This window comes from Chiloscyllium plagiosum, unplaced genomic scaffold (assembly GCF_037043375.1).
Source record: "Chiloscyllium plagiosum isolate Xiang-an unplaced genomic scaffold, Cpla_swu_hap1 HiC_scaffold_1, whole genome shotgun sequence".
Taxonomy (NCBI): Eukaryota; Metazoa; Chordata; class Chondrichthyes; order Orectolobiformes; family Hemiscylliidae; genus Chiloscyllium; species Chiloscyllium plagiosum.
Window position 1 is genome coordinate 14586581 of NW_028270139.1, and position 20242 is coordinate 14606822.

Sequence of the window (20242 nt, forward strand, 5' to 3'; positions counted from 1 at the left end):
AGTGAGGGCGGGAAGTGAGGGCGGGAAGTGAGGGCGGGAAGTGAGGGCGGGAAGTGAGGGCAGGAAGTGAGGGCGGGAAGTGAGGGGGAGAGGGGGAGAGGAAGAGAGGGGTGAGGAAGAGAGGGGGAGAGGAAGAGAGGGGGAGAGGAAGAGAGGGGGAGAGGAAGAGAGAGGGAGAGGAAGAGAGGGGGAGAGGAAGAGCGGGGGAGAGGAAGAGCGGGGGAGAGGAAGAGCGGGGGAGAGGAAGAGCGGGGGAGAGGAAGAGCGGGGGAGAGGAAGAGCGGGGGAGAGGAAGAGCGGGGGAGAGGAAGAGCGGGGGAGAGGAAGAGCGGGGGAGAGGAAGAGCGGGGGAGAGGAAGAGCGGGGGAGAGGAAGAGCGGGGGAGAGGAAGAGCGGGGGAGAGGAAGAGCGGGGGAGAGGAAGAGCGGGGGAGAGGAAGAGTGGGGAGAGGAAGAGCGGGGGGAGAGGAAGAGCGGGGGAGAGGAAGAGAGGGGGAGAGGAAGAGAGGGGGAGAGGAAGAGAGGGAGAGAGGGGGAGAGGAAGGGGGAACGAAAGCGAGAGGGGGAACGAAAGCGAGAGGGGGAACGAAAGCGAGAGGGGGAACGAAAGCGAGAGGGGAACGAAAGCGAGAGGGGGAACGAAAGCGAGAGGGGGAACGAAAGCGAGAGGGGGAACGAAAGCGAGAGGGGGAACGAAAGCGAGAGAGTGAACGAAAGCGAGAGAGTGAACGAAAGCGAGAGAGTGAACGAAAGCAAGAGAGGGGGAAAGCGAGAGAGTGAAAGGGAGAGAAGAAAGAAGGAGAGAGAGGAGGAGACAGAGAGAGGGAAAAGAGAGAGGGAAAGCAAGAAAGAGGGGAGATTGCGATAGAAAGGAAGTGAGAGAGAGAATGAGAGATGCAGAGAAAGAGAAAAAGGGAAAGCAAGAGAGAGGGGTAAAAAGAGAGAAAGGGAAAGCAAGGGAGAGAAAAAGAAAGTGGGAGAGATTGTTTCCATTGCTGGTAACATGATTGGCAAAATACTTACTGACGAAAGCAAAATTGCTTTTGTTATGTAGCAAGTCGTTATAATCTGGAATATATTGCCTGAGAAGGTGTTAGGAGAAGCTCCAATCATGGCTCACAAAAAGCAATTACAAAAGCATGTAAACATGGAAACATAGAAAATAAAGGGGTAGGTCATATGACCCTTCAAGCCTGCTCCACCATTCAACATAATCATGGCTGATCATCAATTCAGTACCCTGTTCTCATTTTCTTCTATATCCTTTGATCCATTTAGGCCTAAGAACTATATCTAGCTCTTTCTTAAAATCATTCAATGTTTTGGCCTCAATTTAATTCTATGGCTGAGAATTTCAGAGGCTCACCACACTCCAGGTGAAGCAGCTTCTGTTAATCTCAGTCCTAAATGGTCTCCCCCATATCTTTGACTGTGATCCTTGGTTCTGGGCTTCCCGCTTATCAGAAACATGCTTATGATGATGTTTATTCTGCCTAGACCTGATTTAATTTTATAGGTTTCTATGAGATCCCTTATCATTCTTTTCCACTAAATACAATTAGATCTTTAGTTTATTTCGATTAGATGAGATTTCCTTCAGTGTGGAAACAAGCCCTTCGGCCCAACCAGCGATTGTATAAATTTCTAATCAGCAACGCTTTACATTTCCAGACTGATCGTGTCACTGAATTTATTTTGACTTTAAAATTTGTGACCTTTTGAGTTATCCCTGCTTAAAGTCAATAGAACCAGTGATAAGTAAGATTGGACATTTGTACTTTTAGTATAAATGACCAAAGAACAAAAAGTAATATGACTTGGATAGCATACCCCTTTGGATTACATTTTTAAATATTTTCTAAACAACCTGTTAGTACACATCTGTGAAGCAAGTGGGACTTGAACCTGGGCCCTTTGCTCAGAAATAGGGATACTATCAGTGATTACAGACTTGTGCTACTCTTGAAGGAAATGCTTTTCTTCCAACTCCCCAAGATTTTTATCACTCTCTGTGCAAAAGGCTCTAAAGTACTTCTTTCACAAAATCATTCTTTCACAAAATCATTCTTTCAATTAATTATTGAAATAAATGTCAGGTACTTTGAGAAAAACACAAAAAATGAGCTATGTTGTATTTAAAAGAATGAACAAAGATTGTGTACTGGTAAATCAACAGGATTCATGTTAAATGGGAAGATGAGGAATAACCATAAAATTTAGTTAAAAATCACACAACACCAGGTTATAGTCCAACAGATTTATTTGGAAGCACTCGCTTTCGAGGAGCTGTCTCTTGCAGCACCTCGAAAGCTAGTGCTTCCAAATAAACCTGTTGGACTATAACCTGTGGGATTTCTTTAACTTTGCCCACGCCAGTCCAGCACTGGCACCTCCAAGTCATAAAATTTAGAATATTTCTATTGCAAGATTTTTGCAAATGAAGATGCAAATACTACTGAATGAAGTGATCACATAATTTCAATTCTATAACATGATCAGGGAATAATTTAGAATTGGCTTAATAGGTAAATAGTTCAAATGTTCTTCAATAAACAAGGTACAGCTCAAAATTTAAATCTATATTTGTAAAACAGTAATACATTTTTAATTATTACAATCAGTATGGTATTGAAATATGGAATAAACATTGTGATGACAAAATCAAAATATGAGCTTATGTACATTTTGAATATAATTATGACCACACCTACAGGAGGATACATAAAGAATATGTTGTTGTTGTTCAAAATCTTTTCAGATTAAGAATGAGCATGTTTGGCTTTCTCAAAGCTAGGGAGCTATAGACCAGTGAGCCTGAGATCGGTAGTGGACAAGTTGTTGGAGGGAATCCTGAGGGACAGGGTTTACACATATTTGGAAAGGCAAGGACTGATTAGGGATAGTCAACATGGCTTTATGCGTGGGAAATCATGTCTCTTGAACTTGATTGAGTTTTTGAAGTAACAAAGAGGATTGATGAGGACAGAGCGGTGGATGTGATCTATATGAACTTCAGTAAGGCGTTCGACAAGATTCCCCATGGGAGACTGGCTAGCAATGTTGGATCACATGAAATACAGGGAGAACAACCCATTTGCATACAGAACTGGCTCGAAGGTAAAAGACAGAGGGTGATGGTGGAGGATTGCTTTTCAGATTGTAGGCCTGTGACCAGTGGAGTGCCACAAGGATCAGTGCTGGGTCCACTGCTTTTTATCATTTATGCAAATAACTTGGATGTGAACATAAAGAGATATATTTAGCAAGTTTGCAGGTTGGAGGTGTAGTGGACAGCGAGGACAGTTACCTCAGAGTACAATGGGATGTGGATCAGATGGGCCAATGGGATGAGGAATGGCAGATGGAGTTTAATTTAGATAAATGTGAGGTGTTGGAAATGCAAATCAGAGCAGGACGTATACACTTAATGGTAAGGTCCTAGGGACTGTTGCTGAACAAAGAGACCTTGGAGTGCAGGTTCATAGTTCTTTGAAGGTAGAGTCACAGGTAAACAGGATAGCGAAGGCAGCATTTGGTATGCTTTCCTTTATTGGTTAGAGTATAGGAGTTGGGAGGTCACGTTGCGGCTGTACAGGGCATTAGTTAGACCACTTCTGGAATATTGCATGTAATTCTGGTCTCCTTCCTATAGGAAGGATGTTGTGAAACTTGAAAGAGTTCAGAAAAGATGTACAAGGATGTTGCCAGGGTTGGGAGGATTCGAGCTATAGAGAGAGGCTGAATAGGCTGGGGCTGTTTTCCCTGGAGCATCGGAGGCTGAGGGGTGACTTTATAGAGGTTGAGAAAATCATGAGGGGCATGGATGGGATAAATAGACAAAGTCTTTTCCCTGGGATGGGGGGAGTCTAGAACTAGAGGGCATAGGTTTAGGGTGAGGGAGTAAAGATATAAAAGGGACCAAAGGGGCAACTTTTTCACGCAGAAGGCAGTACATGTATGGAATGTCCTATCAGAGGAAGTGGTGGTATCTAGTACAATTACAGCATTTAAAAGGCATCTGGATGGGTATATGAATAGGAAGGCTTTAGAGAGATATGGGCCAAGTGCTGGCAAATAGAACTAGATTAAGTTAGGATACTGGCTGGCATCGATGAGTTGGTCCAAAAGGTCTGTTCCCATGCTGTACTTCTCTATGAATGTATTACACCATTTCAGAGGGACAGTTTTAATTGAAAAAATATTGGAGGTCAAAATTTCTCAATGAAGAGAAAAGGCAAATTGCAGGAATGTAGAACTTAATGAAAATGCAATTTAGTTGATACTGTTGCACAGAAGAATAACATTCTTTCAATTTGTGATAAAAGGGGACTTTGGAGACAGCTAATATTTAATCTCAGATATACATTGGCAATGAAAAACAATGACTGAATTGTCCTAAATCAGGAAATGTATAACAAAATATAAATGCTAATTAATTACAGCTTGGACATAAATATAACACAGGGATAGTAAACTGAAGATAATTGTAATGAAATCAGATGACAGAACTGAGAAGAGCACAACAGAGGAGTGGTCAGGAGAGAACATTGTGCAAACACTCCATGAACAGAATTTTAGCATACCTAATTTTATCAATTTAACAAAATGATAGTTCCCCTTGTTTGTGAATCAGGTGGCCATGGTTCAAGTTATATTTCAGATCTTGAGCACAAGACTGTTGAGCTATCACTGGCAATTCAGGGAATGCAATATTGGCATACATAATCCTTTGCTAAGCTGATCTGCTGTCTTAAATTTCAAAGTGAATGTGCAAGATCCTATAAGATTATTTGAAGATAAACAGGGAAATTTTGTTGGTTTCCTGACTAATCCTCTTCCCTCAGCAATAGGATAAAATTCAGATTGATTAGTATTTTCTCACTGTTCTTTGTAAATACATTTTTTTGTCAATGCAATTAATTCAGCTCCATGTGGGAAAAGGAACATTCAGGCTACCTGACTAACAAGCCAATGAAGGCAACCTGTCAGTTGCAAAATGGGTGGAGGGTGGGGAATATGATCAAGGCACTGGATATAAGGCAGAAGGGGTGATTTCTGACAATGAAGCTCTGACTTGTACCTTGTAGACTGTGAACAGGCTTTATGGATTCAGGTGGTCAGTTACTTACTGCAAGATTCATAGCATCTGACCTGCTTGGAGCTATAGTATTTTTTGGCTAGGCCAGTTCAGTTTCTGTTCAATGGTAACCTACAGAATGGTAATAATGAATATTAAGGGGTGTGATCAGATGAGGTCTTATTGGAGATGGTCATTCTCTGGCATTTGCGTAATGGACAGGTTATAAGCCACTTGTCAGCCGAAGTCTGGGTCTTGTCCAGTTTTTGCTGCATTTTAAACTGCACAGTTTCAGTATCTGAGGAGTTAGAATGGTGCTTAATGTTATGCTAAACATTGAGATGACTGATCTCCAACAACCATAACCATGTTCCTTTGTGCCAGATGTGACTCCAAACAGCAGAAATGTTAATTCCTATCAATTTCAATTTTGCTCGGACTCTTATTTGGACTTCAGTACGCCATTCGACAAGGTTTCCCATGGGAAACTGGTTAGCAAGGTTAGATCTCATGGAATACAGGGAGAACTAGCCATTTGGTTACAGAACTGGCTCAAAGGTAGAAGACACAGGGTGGTGGTGGAGGGTTGTTTTTCACACTGGAGGCCTGTGACCAGTGGAGTGCCACAAGAATCGCTGCTGGGCCCTCTACTTTTCATCATTTGTATAAATGATTTGGATGAGAGCATAAGAGGTATAGTTAGTAAGTTTGCAGATGACACCAAAACTGGAGGCGTGGTGGACAGTGAAGAAGGTTACCTCAGATTACAACAGGTCTTGATCAGATGAGCCAATGGGCTGAGAAGTGGCAGATGGAGTTTAATTCAGATAAATGTGAGGTGCTGCATTTTGGGTAAGCAAAGCTTAGCAGGACTTATACACTTAATGGTAAGGTCCTAGGGAGTGTTGCTGAACAAAGAGACCTTGGAGTGCAGGTTCATAGCTCCTTGAAAGTGGAGTCGCAGGTAGATAGGATAGTGAAGGTGGCGTTTGGTATGCTTTCCTTTATTGGTCAGAGTATCGAGTACAGGAGTTGGGGGGTCATGTTGCGGCTGTACAGGACATTGGTTAGGCCACTGTTGGAATACTGCGTGCAATTCTGGGCTCCTTCGTATCAGAAAGATGTTGTGAAACTTGAAAGGGTTCAGAAAAGATTTACAAGGATGTTGCCAGGGTTGGAGGATCTGAGCTATAGGGAGAGGCTGAACAGGGTGGGGCTGTTTTCCCTGGAGTGTCGGAGACTGAGGGGTGACCTTATAGAGGTTTACAAAATTATGAGGGGCATGTATAGGAAAAATAGACAAAGTCTTTTCCCTGGGGGAAGTCCAGAATTAGAGGGCATAGGTTTAGGGTGAGGGGGAAAGATATAAAAGAGACCTAAGGGGCAACATTTTCACACAGAGGGTGGTACATGTATGGAATGAGCTGCCAGAAAAAGTGGTGGAGGCTGGTACAATTGCAACATTTAAAAGGCATTTGGATGGGTATATGAATAGGAAGGGTTTGGAGGGATATGGGCAGGATGCTGTCAGGTAGGACTAGATTGGGTTGGGATATTTGGTCGGCATGGACGGGTTGGACCAAAGGGTCTGTTTCCATGCTGTACATCTCTCTGACTCTAAATACCACACTTGGGCAAATGCATAATTGATGTCAAGAGCCATCACTCTACAAGACATCTGGAATACAGTTCATATGTACATATTTGAGTGAAATCTGTCATGAGATCAGGAGCTGAGTGGCTCCAGCGGTACCCACAGAGTATTAGTCTACTAAGCAAGTCCTGTTTCGTAGCACTGTTGATGACGTCTTCCATCACCTCACTAATTATCAAGAATAGACCGATGAGGTGGTAATTGGTCAGGATGGATGTTTTGATCTTTATTTATAGGACATAACTGGACAATTTCCAGTGTTGTAGCTGGATTAGAACAACTTAGCGAGAGGTCAGGCATCCATCCAAAATGGAGGCAGAGTAGCAGCACAACATTTCAGTTGCTGATCCCTGGCTCACCTGCTTCCATCTACTTTTTTTAATAAGCGAAATCCTCTTTCTTTTCCTCTGCCTTTTTCTATTTGCATTTTGCAGTGTCTTCAGCAGGGCTTTGGCAAAAAGAGGGCAAACGGCAGCAATAACTTGGGGGCAGCATGTTCTCGGATTCAAATTACAGCAGATGCTGGAATCTGTACTGAAAACAACAAATTCTGGAGATGACAGCAGGTCAGGCAGCATCCATGGAGAGAGAGCAAGCTAACATTTTGAGCTTAGATGACTCTTCACCACAACTGAAGTAAAGTGTGGAGGAGACACCATTTATGTTAGTGTGCATGGGGAATAGTGGGTGTACAGTGCCAGTGAAGAAAAGATGTTGATACTTCAGATTAAGTGATCAGAATGTGAGAATGGCACAACACAATGGTGTGTTTCCTGCCAGACAGCAAATGTGAAGGGGGAGGGAACGGGAGGGTCTTATAACAAATTAAAAGACAGGGAAGCCATTACGTCACCAACCTCATTCCAGTACCTCTGGAGATCTTCCTCCCCACTGCATCCAAACTAGTAGTCTGCTTCTACACCCAGTGGGCACCAATGAGCTTATTTCCTCTTTCCTTGACTCCATTCTCTTTCCACTTGTCCAGACCCTGCCCACCTACATCTGCGATTTCTCTGATGCCACCCACCATATTGACAACTTCCAGTTCCCAGACCCGAACTGCCTCCTGTTCACCATGGATGTTCAATTCCTCCACCAGGATGGTCTGATAGTTCTCAGCTTCTGCCTCGACCAGAAACATGAACAATCCCCATCCACCACCACTCTCCTCCCCTTGGCCGAACTTGTTCCCTCACTGAACAACTTCTCCTTTAATTCGTCTCATTTCTGCCAAGTCAAAGGAGTGGCTATAGGCACCCACCTGCCTCTTTATGGGATATGTGGAACAATCCTTATTCCAGTCTTACAGCGGCCCCCACCCACAGCCTTTTTTTCTTAATCTGAGCAACCAACATCTTTTCTTCACCACCACCCTACACCCACCACCCCCAAACTACAGCATAAATGCTGTCCCCTCCACTCTTTATTTTCGCTCTGAAGAAGAGTCATCTTCTTTGAAATGTTAGCTTGCTGTCTCTCCATGCATGTTATCTGACCCACTGTCATCTCCAGCATTTATTGTTTTCAGTACACATTCTAGAATTTAGCAGCAGCAACTAACCCAAGGAGTGTGTTTCAAGGGCCTGTGGTAACGTCAGCACTCAGACTCGGGTCTCTGGGGATGGGGGCCCATTTACCTTATGGAGTAAGACTACTGTATGGAGAGAAGACTTTTAGATCTGGATGCTTCACCCTTTCTTCTTAGCTTTTTTTCTGTACTTCTACTTTTGTTTTCTTTTTGAGTTCTGTCTTTCGTATTTTAGATTGTGTTTTCTTTTTGTATCTGAGATAGCTGATTTTGTTTGCCCCAAATTCAGGCTTTTGCACCCAAGATGCCGCCAGAGCATAGCGACTTTGTAAATTTTGCGCTATACTTCTGTACTCTAGTAAATGTGACAATAAAATCTAATTCTAAGTTCTGGAATCTAAGTCGTCAGCATTACTGCTGGAATATCATCAGGACTTACAGCCTTTGCAGTATCCCATGCCTTCAGCTATTTCTTGACGTTATGAAGAGTGTATCAAAATGTATTTGAATACCATTCTGCTGCTGCGTCTAATGGCTCACAGTTCCTCAAAAGCACCCAGTTTTGAGTCATATCTGTTTAAAGTCTACCCAATTTAGCACTGTGATTAGTACCACACCACAGGATGGAGGGAATTCTCAGCGGCAAGGTGGGACTTCATCTCCTCAAAGACCTTTGAAAGAGATTGAAATGAATCATCCATTTGGCACTTCTGGCTGAATGTTGAAAATACTGGTCTTATATTTATCCTGATATCATGGGCCCTCCATCATTAATGGGGATATTAGTGGAGTTTCCTCCTCCTTAGAGTTGTTTAACTGTCAACTACCATTCAGGATTAGATGTTGGAGCATTACAGAACATAGATCTGTTGTGTTGATTGTGGAATCACTAAACTCAATCTATCATTTGGTGCTTATGTTGTTTGAGTCCTATGTTGTAGCTGTACCAGGCTGACACCTTATTTTTATGATGTGGAGGTGCCAGTGTTGGACTTGGTGGACAAAGTTAAAAATCATCAGCACCAGGTTATAGTCCAACAGGTTTATTCAGAAGTGCATTCTTTCGGAGCATGCTCCTTCGTTAGTGAGCTAGCTGATATTGTATGATTTCTAATCTTTTTTTTAGTTGCACCAGGTGCTGCTCCTGGCACATCTTTTTAAATGGAATCGTAGATTAATAGACCAGGCCATGGAGGAACATAGATTCATCAGGTGAGGGGTGGCAGGGTTCCTTGATCATTGCTCATGATTGACTTGATCCCAGGAGACTACATGGATCACACATCAATGTTGAGCACTTACTGGGCAACTCCCTCCTGATTATATACTACTGTGCTGCTACTATAGCCAGTGAGACAGAACACATCTGGAAATGGTGATGATAATGGTGGTGTCTCGAGCATTATCGGCCAAGTATGATTCCACAAATATGACTGTGTTTTAGATTGTTGTTTGATTAGCCTCTGAGACATTTCTTACTGCCCCCAAATGTTAGTAAAGAGACCTTTGTAAGGTCAATAGGACTAAGTTTGCCACAGTCATCTCTGTGCCTATGTAGATGATAGCTGAGCCATTTTGTTTCTTTCATTGTTAAGACTTTCTGGTGGTTTGATACAACTAAGTAACTTGCTAGGTCATTTCAAGACAGACAAGTAGGAGGCTGAAAGAAAACACAGCAAGCCAAGCAGCATCAGGAGGTGGAGAAGTCAACGTTTCAGGTATAACCCTTCTTCAGACTGGAGGTTGGTGCAAGGGGAGCCACAGATAAAGTGGGGGGCAGGGTGGTGAGGTACGGATAGGTGAACATAGGTAGAGGGTATGAACTGGTTGGTCGATGAGAGGAATGAATCCGGTTGGGAATCGGAAGGAAGGGTCAGTCAGAAGAATGGAAGGAAGGGGGAGGGGCTAGGAAGGGAGTTCAGGGATGCGAAGGGAGGTTATTTGAAATTGGAGAATTCAATGTTGAGTTCTCCAGGCAGAAAGAGGTGCTGTTCCTCAATTTGTAGTCTGATTTGCTGTATCAATGGAGGAGGCCAAGGATGGCCATGTTGGAAAGGGAGTGGGAAGGGGACTTAAAATGGGTGATGACTGTGAGGTCAGGTTGGCCCCTGCGGGCTCGGCCAAGATGCTCAGCGAAACATGCTGAGTTTATGTTTGGTCTCCCTGATGTAGAAAAGACCACGTTGGGAGCACCGAATACAGTAAACTAAGTTTGAGGAGAGGCAGGTGAGCTGCCGTCTCACCTGGAAGGACTGTTTGGAATCCTGGATGGAGATGGGAAAGGTGAGGGGCATTTCAAGAGGCATTAAAGAGTCAATTACACTCGTGGTGTGGAGTCACATGTTGGCCAAACCAAATAAGGTTGGCAGATTTCCTTCACTAAAGGGCATGAAATGATGCGATTCTGTGTCAATCGATAATAGTTTCATGGTTTTTGATAGACTCTTAATTCAAGCATTTTGAAATTCAAATTCCATCACATGATTTAAACCCAGGTCCCGGCACATTGCTGGAGTCTTTGGAATACTAGTTCCGAAGCAATATGACTACACTGTCTTGTCCTCTAAATCTATTTTTTGTGGGATAAATATTAGGCAAGACAGAAGAGAATTACTCTTCTTCAAAAATAGAGCCAAGAAATAGTGGCTGAGTGGTTAGCATTGCTGTCTCAGTGCCATGGACCAGAATTAGATTCAACAGTTGGGGGGGGGGGGGGGCATCTATGTGGAGTTTGCACATTCTCTCCCTGTCTGCATGGGTTTCTCCCAATGGTCTGATTTCCTCCCACAGTCCAAAGATGTGCAAATTAGGTGGATTGGCCATGCTAAATTGCATTCAGGATGTGTAGGTTAGGTGCATTAGCCTTAGGAAATGTAGGATTACAGGGAAAGAGTAAGAGGATCAGTTCAGATGGGACACTCTTCAGAGGGTCGGTGGTGGGGGGCGGGCACATTTGCTCAGCAGAATTAAGGACATCTGTTCTTGGTGTCAATGGAATGGTGTATAAAGGTGATAGCATTTGTTCACTGGTGAAATGTGTGGCAGTACTTCTTTCTCACCCTGGAGGCTGGAGGCACGCACATTTCACAGTGGGATGTCAGATAACTAAATTTCTGGTTGTATCAAAGACTCTTAACAAAACTCATACTCAATAGGAAATGAACTTGTAATTTAATAAGCTGAGTGGAATATATAAGTAATAGAACAATCCTGATGCAGTTTCAGGTATACCACACTGAGCAGATTTGAATTTATGAAGCTCAGCTCCCTCGTCTTTAATGGTCTGGAATGTGAATGTCTCATTACCCTTACAGGCTAGGAAAGCACGAAGGCTGAAACTGACATAGTAAGAAAGTTGGAAGATGTTAATGTGTGAGTGAGAAAGAGAAAACATTCTTCGATAAATTACATTCACTGACTGAAGGGTTCAAGGGAGAAAAAGAGAGAGACAGAGATACAGGGTCAGAGAGAGACAGAGAGTGGAAGCTGGTGGAAAGATTAACTCATTGTGGTCTGATTTGAATGAACACTGGCTTGTCATGGATTGAATGTTTGTGTTGTTCCCTGGAGCTCGAGATTCGGGAATGTTATGAATTTAATTTGCATTCTGGGAATCTAAGGTGATTTTAAAAGAAAAAGCCATTTTGTAGGGCAACGATATTGGGCATGTTAGCTGAGCAAAGTTATCTCATGACCTTTTTGACATAGTTTAGACTAGTCTCTCGTTATGATGTACAAGCCAAATGCCATTTTATTGCTGCTTATCTGATTAAGGACATGTGGTGTTTTTGTAATTTTAATACCAAGTTCTGCAAAAAGACAGCTTGTTTGCAGCAATTAGGGGAGTAGCCTAAGAGAGCCACTCTGCTAATAATTTTAGAACCTTAGCTCATACCTGGCTTGTAGGTATCTATGTTATAGTGCAACATTGATGTCATTGGTAAATAAATGTAATAATTTAAACTGAACTGTCTGTGAGAGTTTTATATTCCAGACTATCAGAGTATGATCTCTGGGACAAACAAGGAGAGGCTTACAGGTCAAGTCCATCAGAGATTCCCTGAGCTGTCTCAAATAGGTACTTAACACCAAGATTCTATGAAACGTTTTAAATCTACTTGAGAAGGCAAACTGGCTTTGTTTAGCGTGACAGGGGATCTTATCGGACTGTACACTGTCAAAGACTCTGAGGGGGTTTGATGGAGTGGATGCTAGGAGCATGTTTGCCCTTGTGGGGAAGTCTAGAATCAGGGGACAGTTTAAAATATTAGGAGTCTCCCAAGCTCACCCAAGACAGAAATTAGAATATCTTCCTTTCAGAGGGTCACCAGTCTTTGGAATTCTTTTCTTGAGAGCACAGTGGAAGTACTATTGAAAATACTTAAGGAGGATTTGGAGAGATTTTCAGAAAAACATTCTTGGGACGTTTGCTTCACTGGCTAGGTCAGTGCCCATTCAGTGCCCATTCCTAATTGCCCAACGGACAATTAAGAGTAAATCACATTGCTGTGTCAGAAGTCACACATACACCAGACCAAGAAAGGACAGCTGATCTCTTTCTGGAAGGACATGAGGGGGTCAGATGGATTTTTGCATCAACACGGTCACCATCAGGCTAGTCATGATTTGGAGATGCCGGTGTTGGGCTGGGGTGTACAAAGTTCTTAAACAATCACATCACCAGGTTATAGTCCAACAGGTTTATTTGGAAGCACTAGCTTTCGAAGTGCTGCTCCTTACTCCACAACCACCTGATGAAGGAGCGTCGCTCCGAAAGTTAGTGCTTCCAATTAAACCTGTTGGACTATAACCTGGTGTTGTGTGATTTTTAACTTTGTCCACCCCAGTCCAACACCGGCATCTCCAAATCATAGATTGGGTTGGAAAACCTGGTCGGCATGGACGGGTTAGACCGAAGGGTCTATTTCCATGCTATACATCTCTATGACTTCTCAGCGCTCCAGCAACATACAGGACTTGGCTTTCTCCCGAGGTTATCGTGCTATTTAAACACTAGACTTTCCTCGTTTACACTGGCTGTCACACAAACACACACCTGTTTAGTCTCCTTCTTTCCAGACCGAAGCTTCAAACTTTTCTTTTCCTGACAGTCCTGCAACGGCTAGACGTTGCCCTCGACTCCTTGTCACCCTGGAGACCAGTCAGACCGGGCTGGACCGCCACCGGGCGCTGCTCAGACCCTCCCTGACTGACAGACCGAGGACGTGCGGCCTCAGTCGCTCGCTCGCTCGCTGTGTAATCGCACACTTGAGCAGATTTCCTCGGCAAAATCGCCCTCGTCGCTTTCCTCGAAAATGTAAACTTCCGGCAGTTCCACCTTGGCCCCGCCCCCTTCTCTCGACACGACCGGCCTCGCGCGCCCCAATCCAATCACAACCGTCGCCCTCGCGCCCCACTATCCAATCCCAACCGTCCGCCTCGCGCCACCCCATTCAATCCCAACCGTCCGCCTCGCGCCCCCCTATCCAATCCCAACCGTCCGTCTCGCGCCATTCCGCAATCCAAACCCAAACGCCTGCTCCGCGTGGCTCGAGCCGGCGGAAGTGATAGCCGGTCGCCATGGTGACCCTTCCGGTCCCTCTGAGTGACTGCAACTCCCCCCGAAGGCTGGCGGAGCTGGCGATGGTGACGTTGGCGGAGCGGCGGCTGCGGCTGCGGCTGGAGCCCGCCGGCTCGGCGTGTGGTTTCTGGGCCGCGCTCGACGTGTGGACGCGCAGGCCGCAGGTGGCGAACCGGCGGCTCAGCGGCTGCCGCCTCGAGGCCGAGAGGGAGACGCGCTGCTCCGACGCGGGGCTCAGGCCCCTCCTGGAGGAGCTGGTGCCAGGGTGGAGGGACGAGCCGGGCCGCGAAGTGAATGGGATCCTCCTGGCAGTGACGGGGGAGCGAGCCGGCGGGAGACTGAAGGTGACCCTGCGGACTGTGATTCCCAAAACCCAGGCGGAGAGCTGCAGAGAAATAGTTATCCAAGGTAGAATGATTCGGGGTTTGTGTGTGGGGGGGATAGGGCAGACATTCGGACATTTCCCCACCATTAGTTTGGTGGTACGGAATGTGAGCATCACTGGAAAAAAGAAACAATTTGACTAAGCTTTTCGTCTTGTTGAATTGAATTTATCGTCACGCGTACGGAGGCGCAGTGAAAAGCTTTGTCTTGCGAGCAATACTGGCAGTTCACGTAGTTAAGTAGTATAGGTAAGTAAATAATAGGTAAACAGCAGCAAAGACCAAAACACAGGTACAGGCGAATGTTAAGAGTTTGTGATCATTGAGTATTGTAACAACACTAGGGTAGAAACTTTCAAAACCGGCTGGTGCACGTGTTCAGGCTTCTGTACCTTCTCCCCGATGGTAGAGGTTGTAGGAAAACATTGCCAGGGTGGGATGGATCTTTGAGAATGCTGGCGGCCTTTCCGCGACAGCGGGCCTGGTAGTTGGATTCTATAGGTGGGAGGTTGGCCTTTGTGATTGTCCGGGCCGAGTTCACCACTCTCTGTAACCGTCTCCGATCTTGAATGGTACAGTTCAAAGTTTGGGAGAAGGTTTGTAGCTCGGGTGCTCGTTGTTGTGGTTGTGTTCGCCGAGCTGGGAATTTGTGTTGCAGACGTTTTGTCCCCTGTCTAGGTGACATCCTCAGTGCGTGGGAGCCTCCTGTGAAGCGCTTCTGTGATGTTTCCTCCGGCATTTATAGTGACTTGTATCTGCCGCTCCGGTTGTCAGTTCCAGGTCGATGTGCTTATTGATTGAATCTGTGGATGAGTGCCACCACAGCAACCACCCCAACGCACACAAAAGAAGTTGCATCAAGACACTGTTCGAAAGGGCCACAACACACTTCATCACACCAGAACTGCAAAAAGAGGAAGAAGAACACCTGTACAATGTATTCCCCAAAAACGGATATCCCCGCAATTTCATCAACAGATGCCTAAGGGAAAGACAATGGAACGAGGACATGCCGCAACCCAAAGGACGAGCCACACTACCTTACATCAAAAGCATTTCTGAACTGACAGCCAGACTACTGCGACCACTAGGATTCAGCACACAAACCAACAGCCACTCTCGAACAACAACTCACCAGGACGAAGGACCCGATACCCAGCATGAGCAGAACCAATGTAGTGTACAAAATCCCATGCAAGAACTGCACAAAACACTACATAGGACAAACGGGAAGACAGCTAACGATCCGCATCCATGAACACCAACTAGCCATGACACGACAGGTCCAGCTATCCTTAGTATCCACACACACACACATGACAAGCAACATGAGTTCGACAGGGACAACACTACTATTATAGGACAAGCCAAACAGAAGGGAATTCCTAGTGGCATGGCACTCATCCACAGATTCAATCAATAAGCACATCGACCTGGACCCAATATATCGGCCACTGCAGCGGACAGCTGGAACTGACAACCGGAAGCGGCAGATACAAATCACTATAAATGCCGGAGGAAACATCACCGAAGCGCTTCACAGGAGGCTCCCAAGCACTGAGGATGTCAACTAGACAGGGGACAAAACATCTGCAACACAAATTGAATGGTACTTGGACATGTCATACTGAGATGTGGTCACACCACTTTGGATAGTGGCTTCTGGTTTATTTTGGGGGAGTGTGGCTGCACACGAGGCAGGTGCCGCAGCTCTAGAGTGCAGGAGCCTCAGTTCTTATAACAATCCAACGAGGAGGTGAAGAATTGCAGCAAGGTAGATCAACAGCAATGCTGGGGTGATGATGCAGCCCTGCTTGATACCAGTCTGAATGATGAATGGGTTAGTGGTGGAGCCATTTATCATCACTACATCTTACATGTTGTTGTGTGGCAGACATGGGATGGTGATAAACGTCATGGTGTGACAAAAGTGGAGAAGGTGCTTTCTGATTGACAGTGTCAAAGCCTTTGTAAAGTCAAAGAAGACAGTGTTTGGGGTAGGTTCATGTCTCTGTCTACAGCTGACACCTCAAGGTACTGGAGCAGTACTACCAACGTTGGCTGTGCATGATCCTGCGAATCTGCTTGGAATAAAGACACCAACACCAGCATCCTTGACCAGGATAACATCTTCAGCATCGAGGCACCACTCTTAATTGGCTTGCTAACTCCTACCACGAGAGTCCCCAACCAGATGCTCTACTGCTGGCTCCGAAATGGGAGGCAAGCCAGAGGAAGCACTTCAGTGATACCCGCAAAGCCTCACTTGCAAGGTGCTGTATTCCCACAGACACCTGTGAATTACTGGTTCAAGACCATCCCAATTGGAAGAGGAGCATCCAGGAAGGTGTTGAGCAACTTGCAATTTGCGAAGGAAAAAGTGGAAGCCAGGCAAAAACAGCATAAGGAGTATGCTGCCACACTAACACCCATCCACCCCTTCCCATAACCTCCACCTGCCCCAAGTATAACAAAGCATGCGGAAGCTACATCGGTCTGTACAGTCAGCTGCCAACGCACCCTGAGAGAAGAGAGTCATCCTCGCCTATGAAAGACTGCTGATGATGTGATGGGTGAGGTGGCTGCAGGATAGCTCAGCTGACCAAGCCACTATTGGTCAGTAAGCTGTTTGGATTGAGGGAGAAATAAGTTGGTGGTAACAAGAGGATAAACACAATTCTTTAACGGTGAGTGAGAGTCTGTTCAAACTGTGTTGCCTCTCCAAGGCCAGGTTTGGGGGCAACATTCCATCTAATCTGTCCCATTATGGTTGGAGGTTCTGCGCACATTAAGCCGCTCCTAAAGCATTAATGGCCAACTGTGGAAGTTGCTGCCACATACTAACATTGGACGTCCACCCAGTGGAAACAGAAAATGATCATCGTTCAGGATGTCTGTACCAAAGAAAGCACTTTTAGGGGTGCAGGTGTAGGATGTGTAGCATACGTGGGTACTTATGGCATAGAAATGAGTAGGCAAGAGGGTCTACTTATGAAAATTGAGTGATTTGGTACTGAATTAAAATGGAGAATCTCGGGTGTATTTTCTGGATTGTTATCTGAGCCAAAAGCTTTCACGCGTTGAGATAAACATGTATGATCTGAGGCATTACGGCAACATATTTAAATAGTGACCAAGGCCAGGACTTGAATGTTGAATGGCAATTGACATATTTGAATGAGGGAAGCGAGGGAAAAGTGGCAGGTTAACTCAGTGATGTAAAACTGAACTCATTCAGGCAACTGGGGATTATTCCATCACACTCTTGACTTGTTCCTTGTAGATGGTGGACAGGCTGAGGGGAATCTGAAGGGGAGTACTTGCTGCGGTATTCCTAGTTGAGTTTCTGGTCAATGGTAGCCCCTAGGATGTTGATTGTGGGGATTTCACTGATGGTAACACCATTGAATATCAAGGGACAGCGATTAGATTGTCTATCTCTTATTGGAGGTGTTCATGGTCTGGCATTTGTGTGATGCAATTGTTACTTGCCACTTGTCAACCCAAGGCTGGATATTGTCCAGGTCATGTTGCATTTCAAATGGAGTGTTTTCAGTATCTGAGGAGTAATGAATAATGTTGAACATTGTGCAATCATCAGTGAACATCCCCACTTCTGTCCAAATGATGGAAAGCAGGTCATTGATGAAACAGCTGAAGATAACTCTGCCTAAGACACTGCCCTGAGGAACTCATGCAGAAATGCCCTGGAGCTGAGATGACTGATCTCCAACAATCATGACCATCCTTTGTGCCAGGTAGAGTGTTTGTCTCCTATCGCCCGTTGCTTCCAGTTTTACTCAGTTGAATGCAGCTTTGATGTCATGGATTGTCACTCTCTCTTCAGCTCTGGAATTCAGCTCTTTTGTCGATGTTTGTTTTTTTGAAACAATGAGGTCAGGAGCTGAGTGGCTCTGGTGGAACCCAATCTGGGCATTACTGAGCAGGTTGTTGCTGCGCAGGTGCTGCCTGATACACTGTCGATGCCACCTTCCATCACTTTACTGATGATGGAGAGTAGACTGGGGTGGTAAATGACCAAGTTGGATTCATCTTGCCTTTTACATATGGGACAGTTTGAGCAATTGCCCACATCAGGAATTGGATGCTAGTGTTTTAGCTGTACTGGAAGGCTGTTACAAACAAAGGCAGTACATTAATTCTGATTGACTTTAATCTTATAGATTAGGAATATCACATTGACAGTGTAGCCACCAAGAAAAATTCATTTTTGGGGCTATATCCCTGAAAAATGAATCTAATGAGGGGTAAAGCTATTTTGCGTTAGGTAATGTATATTGAAGCAGACTTGCCAAATGATGTCAGAGTAAAAATTCCCCTAGAAAGCACTTAGCATATCGTGGTAGAAATTAGCATTCAGTTTTATTGTGGGGGAAAGAATTGTGGGTTGGAAACAAATGTATTAAGAGTAATTGGAAATAAATGCAGACAATGTTAGCTAAAGTGAACTGGGAATCGAGTTTAGTGCAAAATTATTGTTTAAGAAAGCACAACAAGCATAGGCCCTAGTGAGAAAGAAGGATTCTAGGAAAGGAGAAGCTAATCAGAGAAGATGATGATAGCAACTACGAGAAAGGAAAAATATACAATGTGGCTAAGATTAGTGGAAAGCTAAAAGATTGGTAAAGGTTTAAAACCAACAAAAGGTTATCAAGAAATAATAGGGAGAAAATTAACTGAGTGCAAACTTGCCAGTAATATCAGCACAGGCAGAAAGTTTCTTAAAAAGTGAGAGAGGCCCAATTAAACATAGGCCCCTTAGAGAATAAGCTTGTGGAAGTACAGGAAACCAGGAAATTGTCAGGCAGTTGAATAAATATATCAATACTTATGATAAATCACTAATAGCATTCCAAAATTACTGAATCAACTGTCAAATGTGTGAGAGGAAGTCAATATCACAAGGGAAACTAATGGGGCTGAAGGCCAGTAAGTCTCCTGGACTTGATAGGCTGCATCCGAGGATATTAATAGGTGCAGAGGGATTTTCTTATGACGAGATATATAGTTTGGAGGTACGTCAGTGGGATTTAGAATATTGAATCGAGATCTTAGTGGAAGCATACAAGATTCTTAGAGTTGACAGGGTGGATACAAAGAACCTGTTTCCCTTTTGTAGAAGAGTCCAGGGTCAGACTGCATAATCTAAGTAAGGGGTTGATCAGTAACGATAGATGAAAAATTATTTTTCTCTATGGAGTATGAATTCTTTACTGCAGAGAGCTGTAAGGGAATGGAAGGGTGATGGGGAAAGGAGAGGAAAATGGAGCTGAGGCTTATCATATCAGTCATGATCTCATTGAATGGCAAGACAGACTTGATATGCTGGATAATCTACTTCTGCTCCTTCATTTTATGGTTTTCTGCTTAGGAAGAACTTTGTTTTTACATATTGGCAAGTTATAATTGATGGTGTGCCACAGGGATCAGTGCCAGGACTTCAACCTTTTACAAAGTATATCAGTAGTTCTCAATCTTTCTCAATGTCAAGGCACACTTCAGTGGTGGCTCAGTTGTTAACACTGCTACCTCAGTGTCACGGACCCGGGTTCCATTTCAGCCTCCGGCTGTGTGGAGTTTGCACGTTTTCCCTGTGTCTGTGTGGGTTTCCGCCCACAGTCCAATGATGTGCAGGCAGGTTAGGTCAATTGGCTGTGTTAAATTGCCATAATGTTCAGGGATCTATAGGTTAGGTGCATTTGTCAGGGGTAAATATAGGGTAGGGAGAATGGATCTGGGTGGGTTACTCTTCAGAGGGCCGGTGTGGACTTGTTGGGCCGAGGGTCCTGTTTCCACACTGTAGGGATTCTGTGACAAGCCAGCAGATAAAGGGGGCAGAGTGGTAGTCTGGCACACTGACCTTTACATTGCTGAAGCCAGACGCCAACTCGAGGACACCTCTTCCTCTTCGGAACACTTCAACCCCAGGGGATCAATGTGGACTTCAACAGTTTCCTCATTTCCCCTCGACCATGACCCTACCCCACATCACCAAACTA

General features: G+C 44.7%; 2 protein-coding genes across 4 annotated transcripts in view; one reads left to right on the plus strand and one right to left on the minus strand.

Moving 5' to 3' along the window:
- acox3 (acyl-CoA oxidase 3, pristanoyl) overlaps window positions 1–13573 on the minus strand; it is a 191033-nt gene extending 177460 nt beyond the window's left edge. For both annotated transcript variants that reach the window (XM_087977490.1, XM_087977538.1), the window contains exon 1: window positions 13315–13573. The gene's annotated coding sequence lies outside the window, so the exon portion shown is untranslated. The remainder of the gene's footprint in view (window positions 1–13314) is intronic.
- Window positions 13574–13771: 198 nt separating this feature from the next.
- The window catches only part of trmt44 (tRNA methyltransferase 44 homolog), a 70199-nt gene continuing 63728 nt past the window's right edge, over window positions 13772–20242 (plus strand). Inside the window, exon 1 of one of the 2 annotated variants that reach the window (XM_043698693.2) lies at window positions 13772–14247. In XM_043698693.2, coding sequence (XP_043554628.2) covers window positions 13839–14247 — 409 coding nt within the window. In that variant the 5' untranslated portion in view covers window positions 13772–13838. The remainder of the gene's footprint in view (window positions 14248–20242) is intronic. The other variant, XM_043698686.2, reaches the window with a different exon arrangement.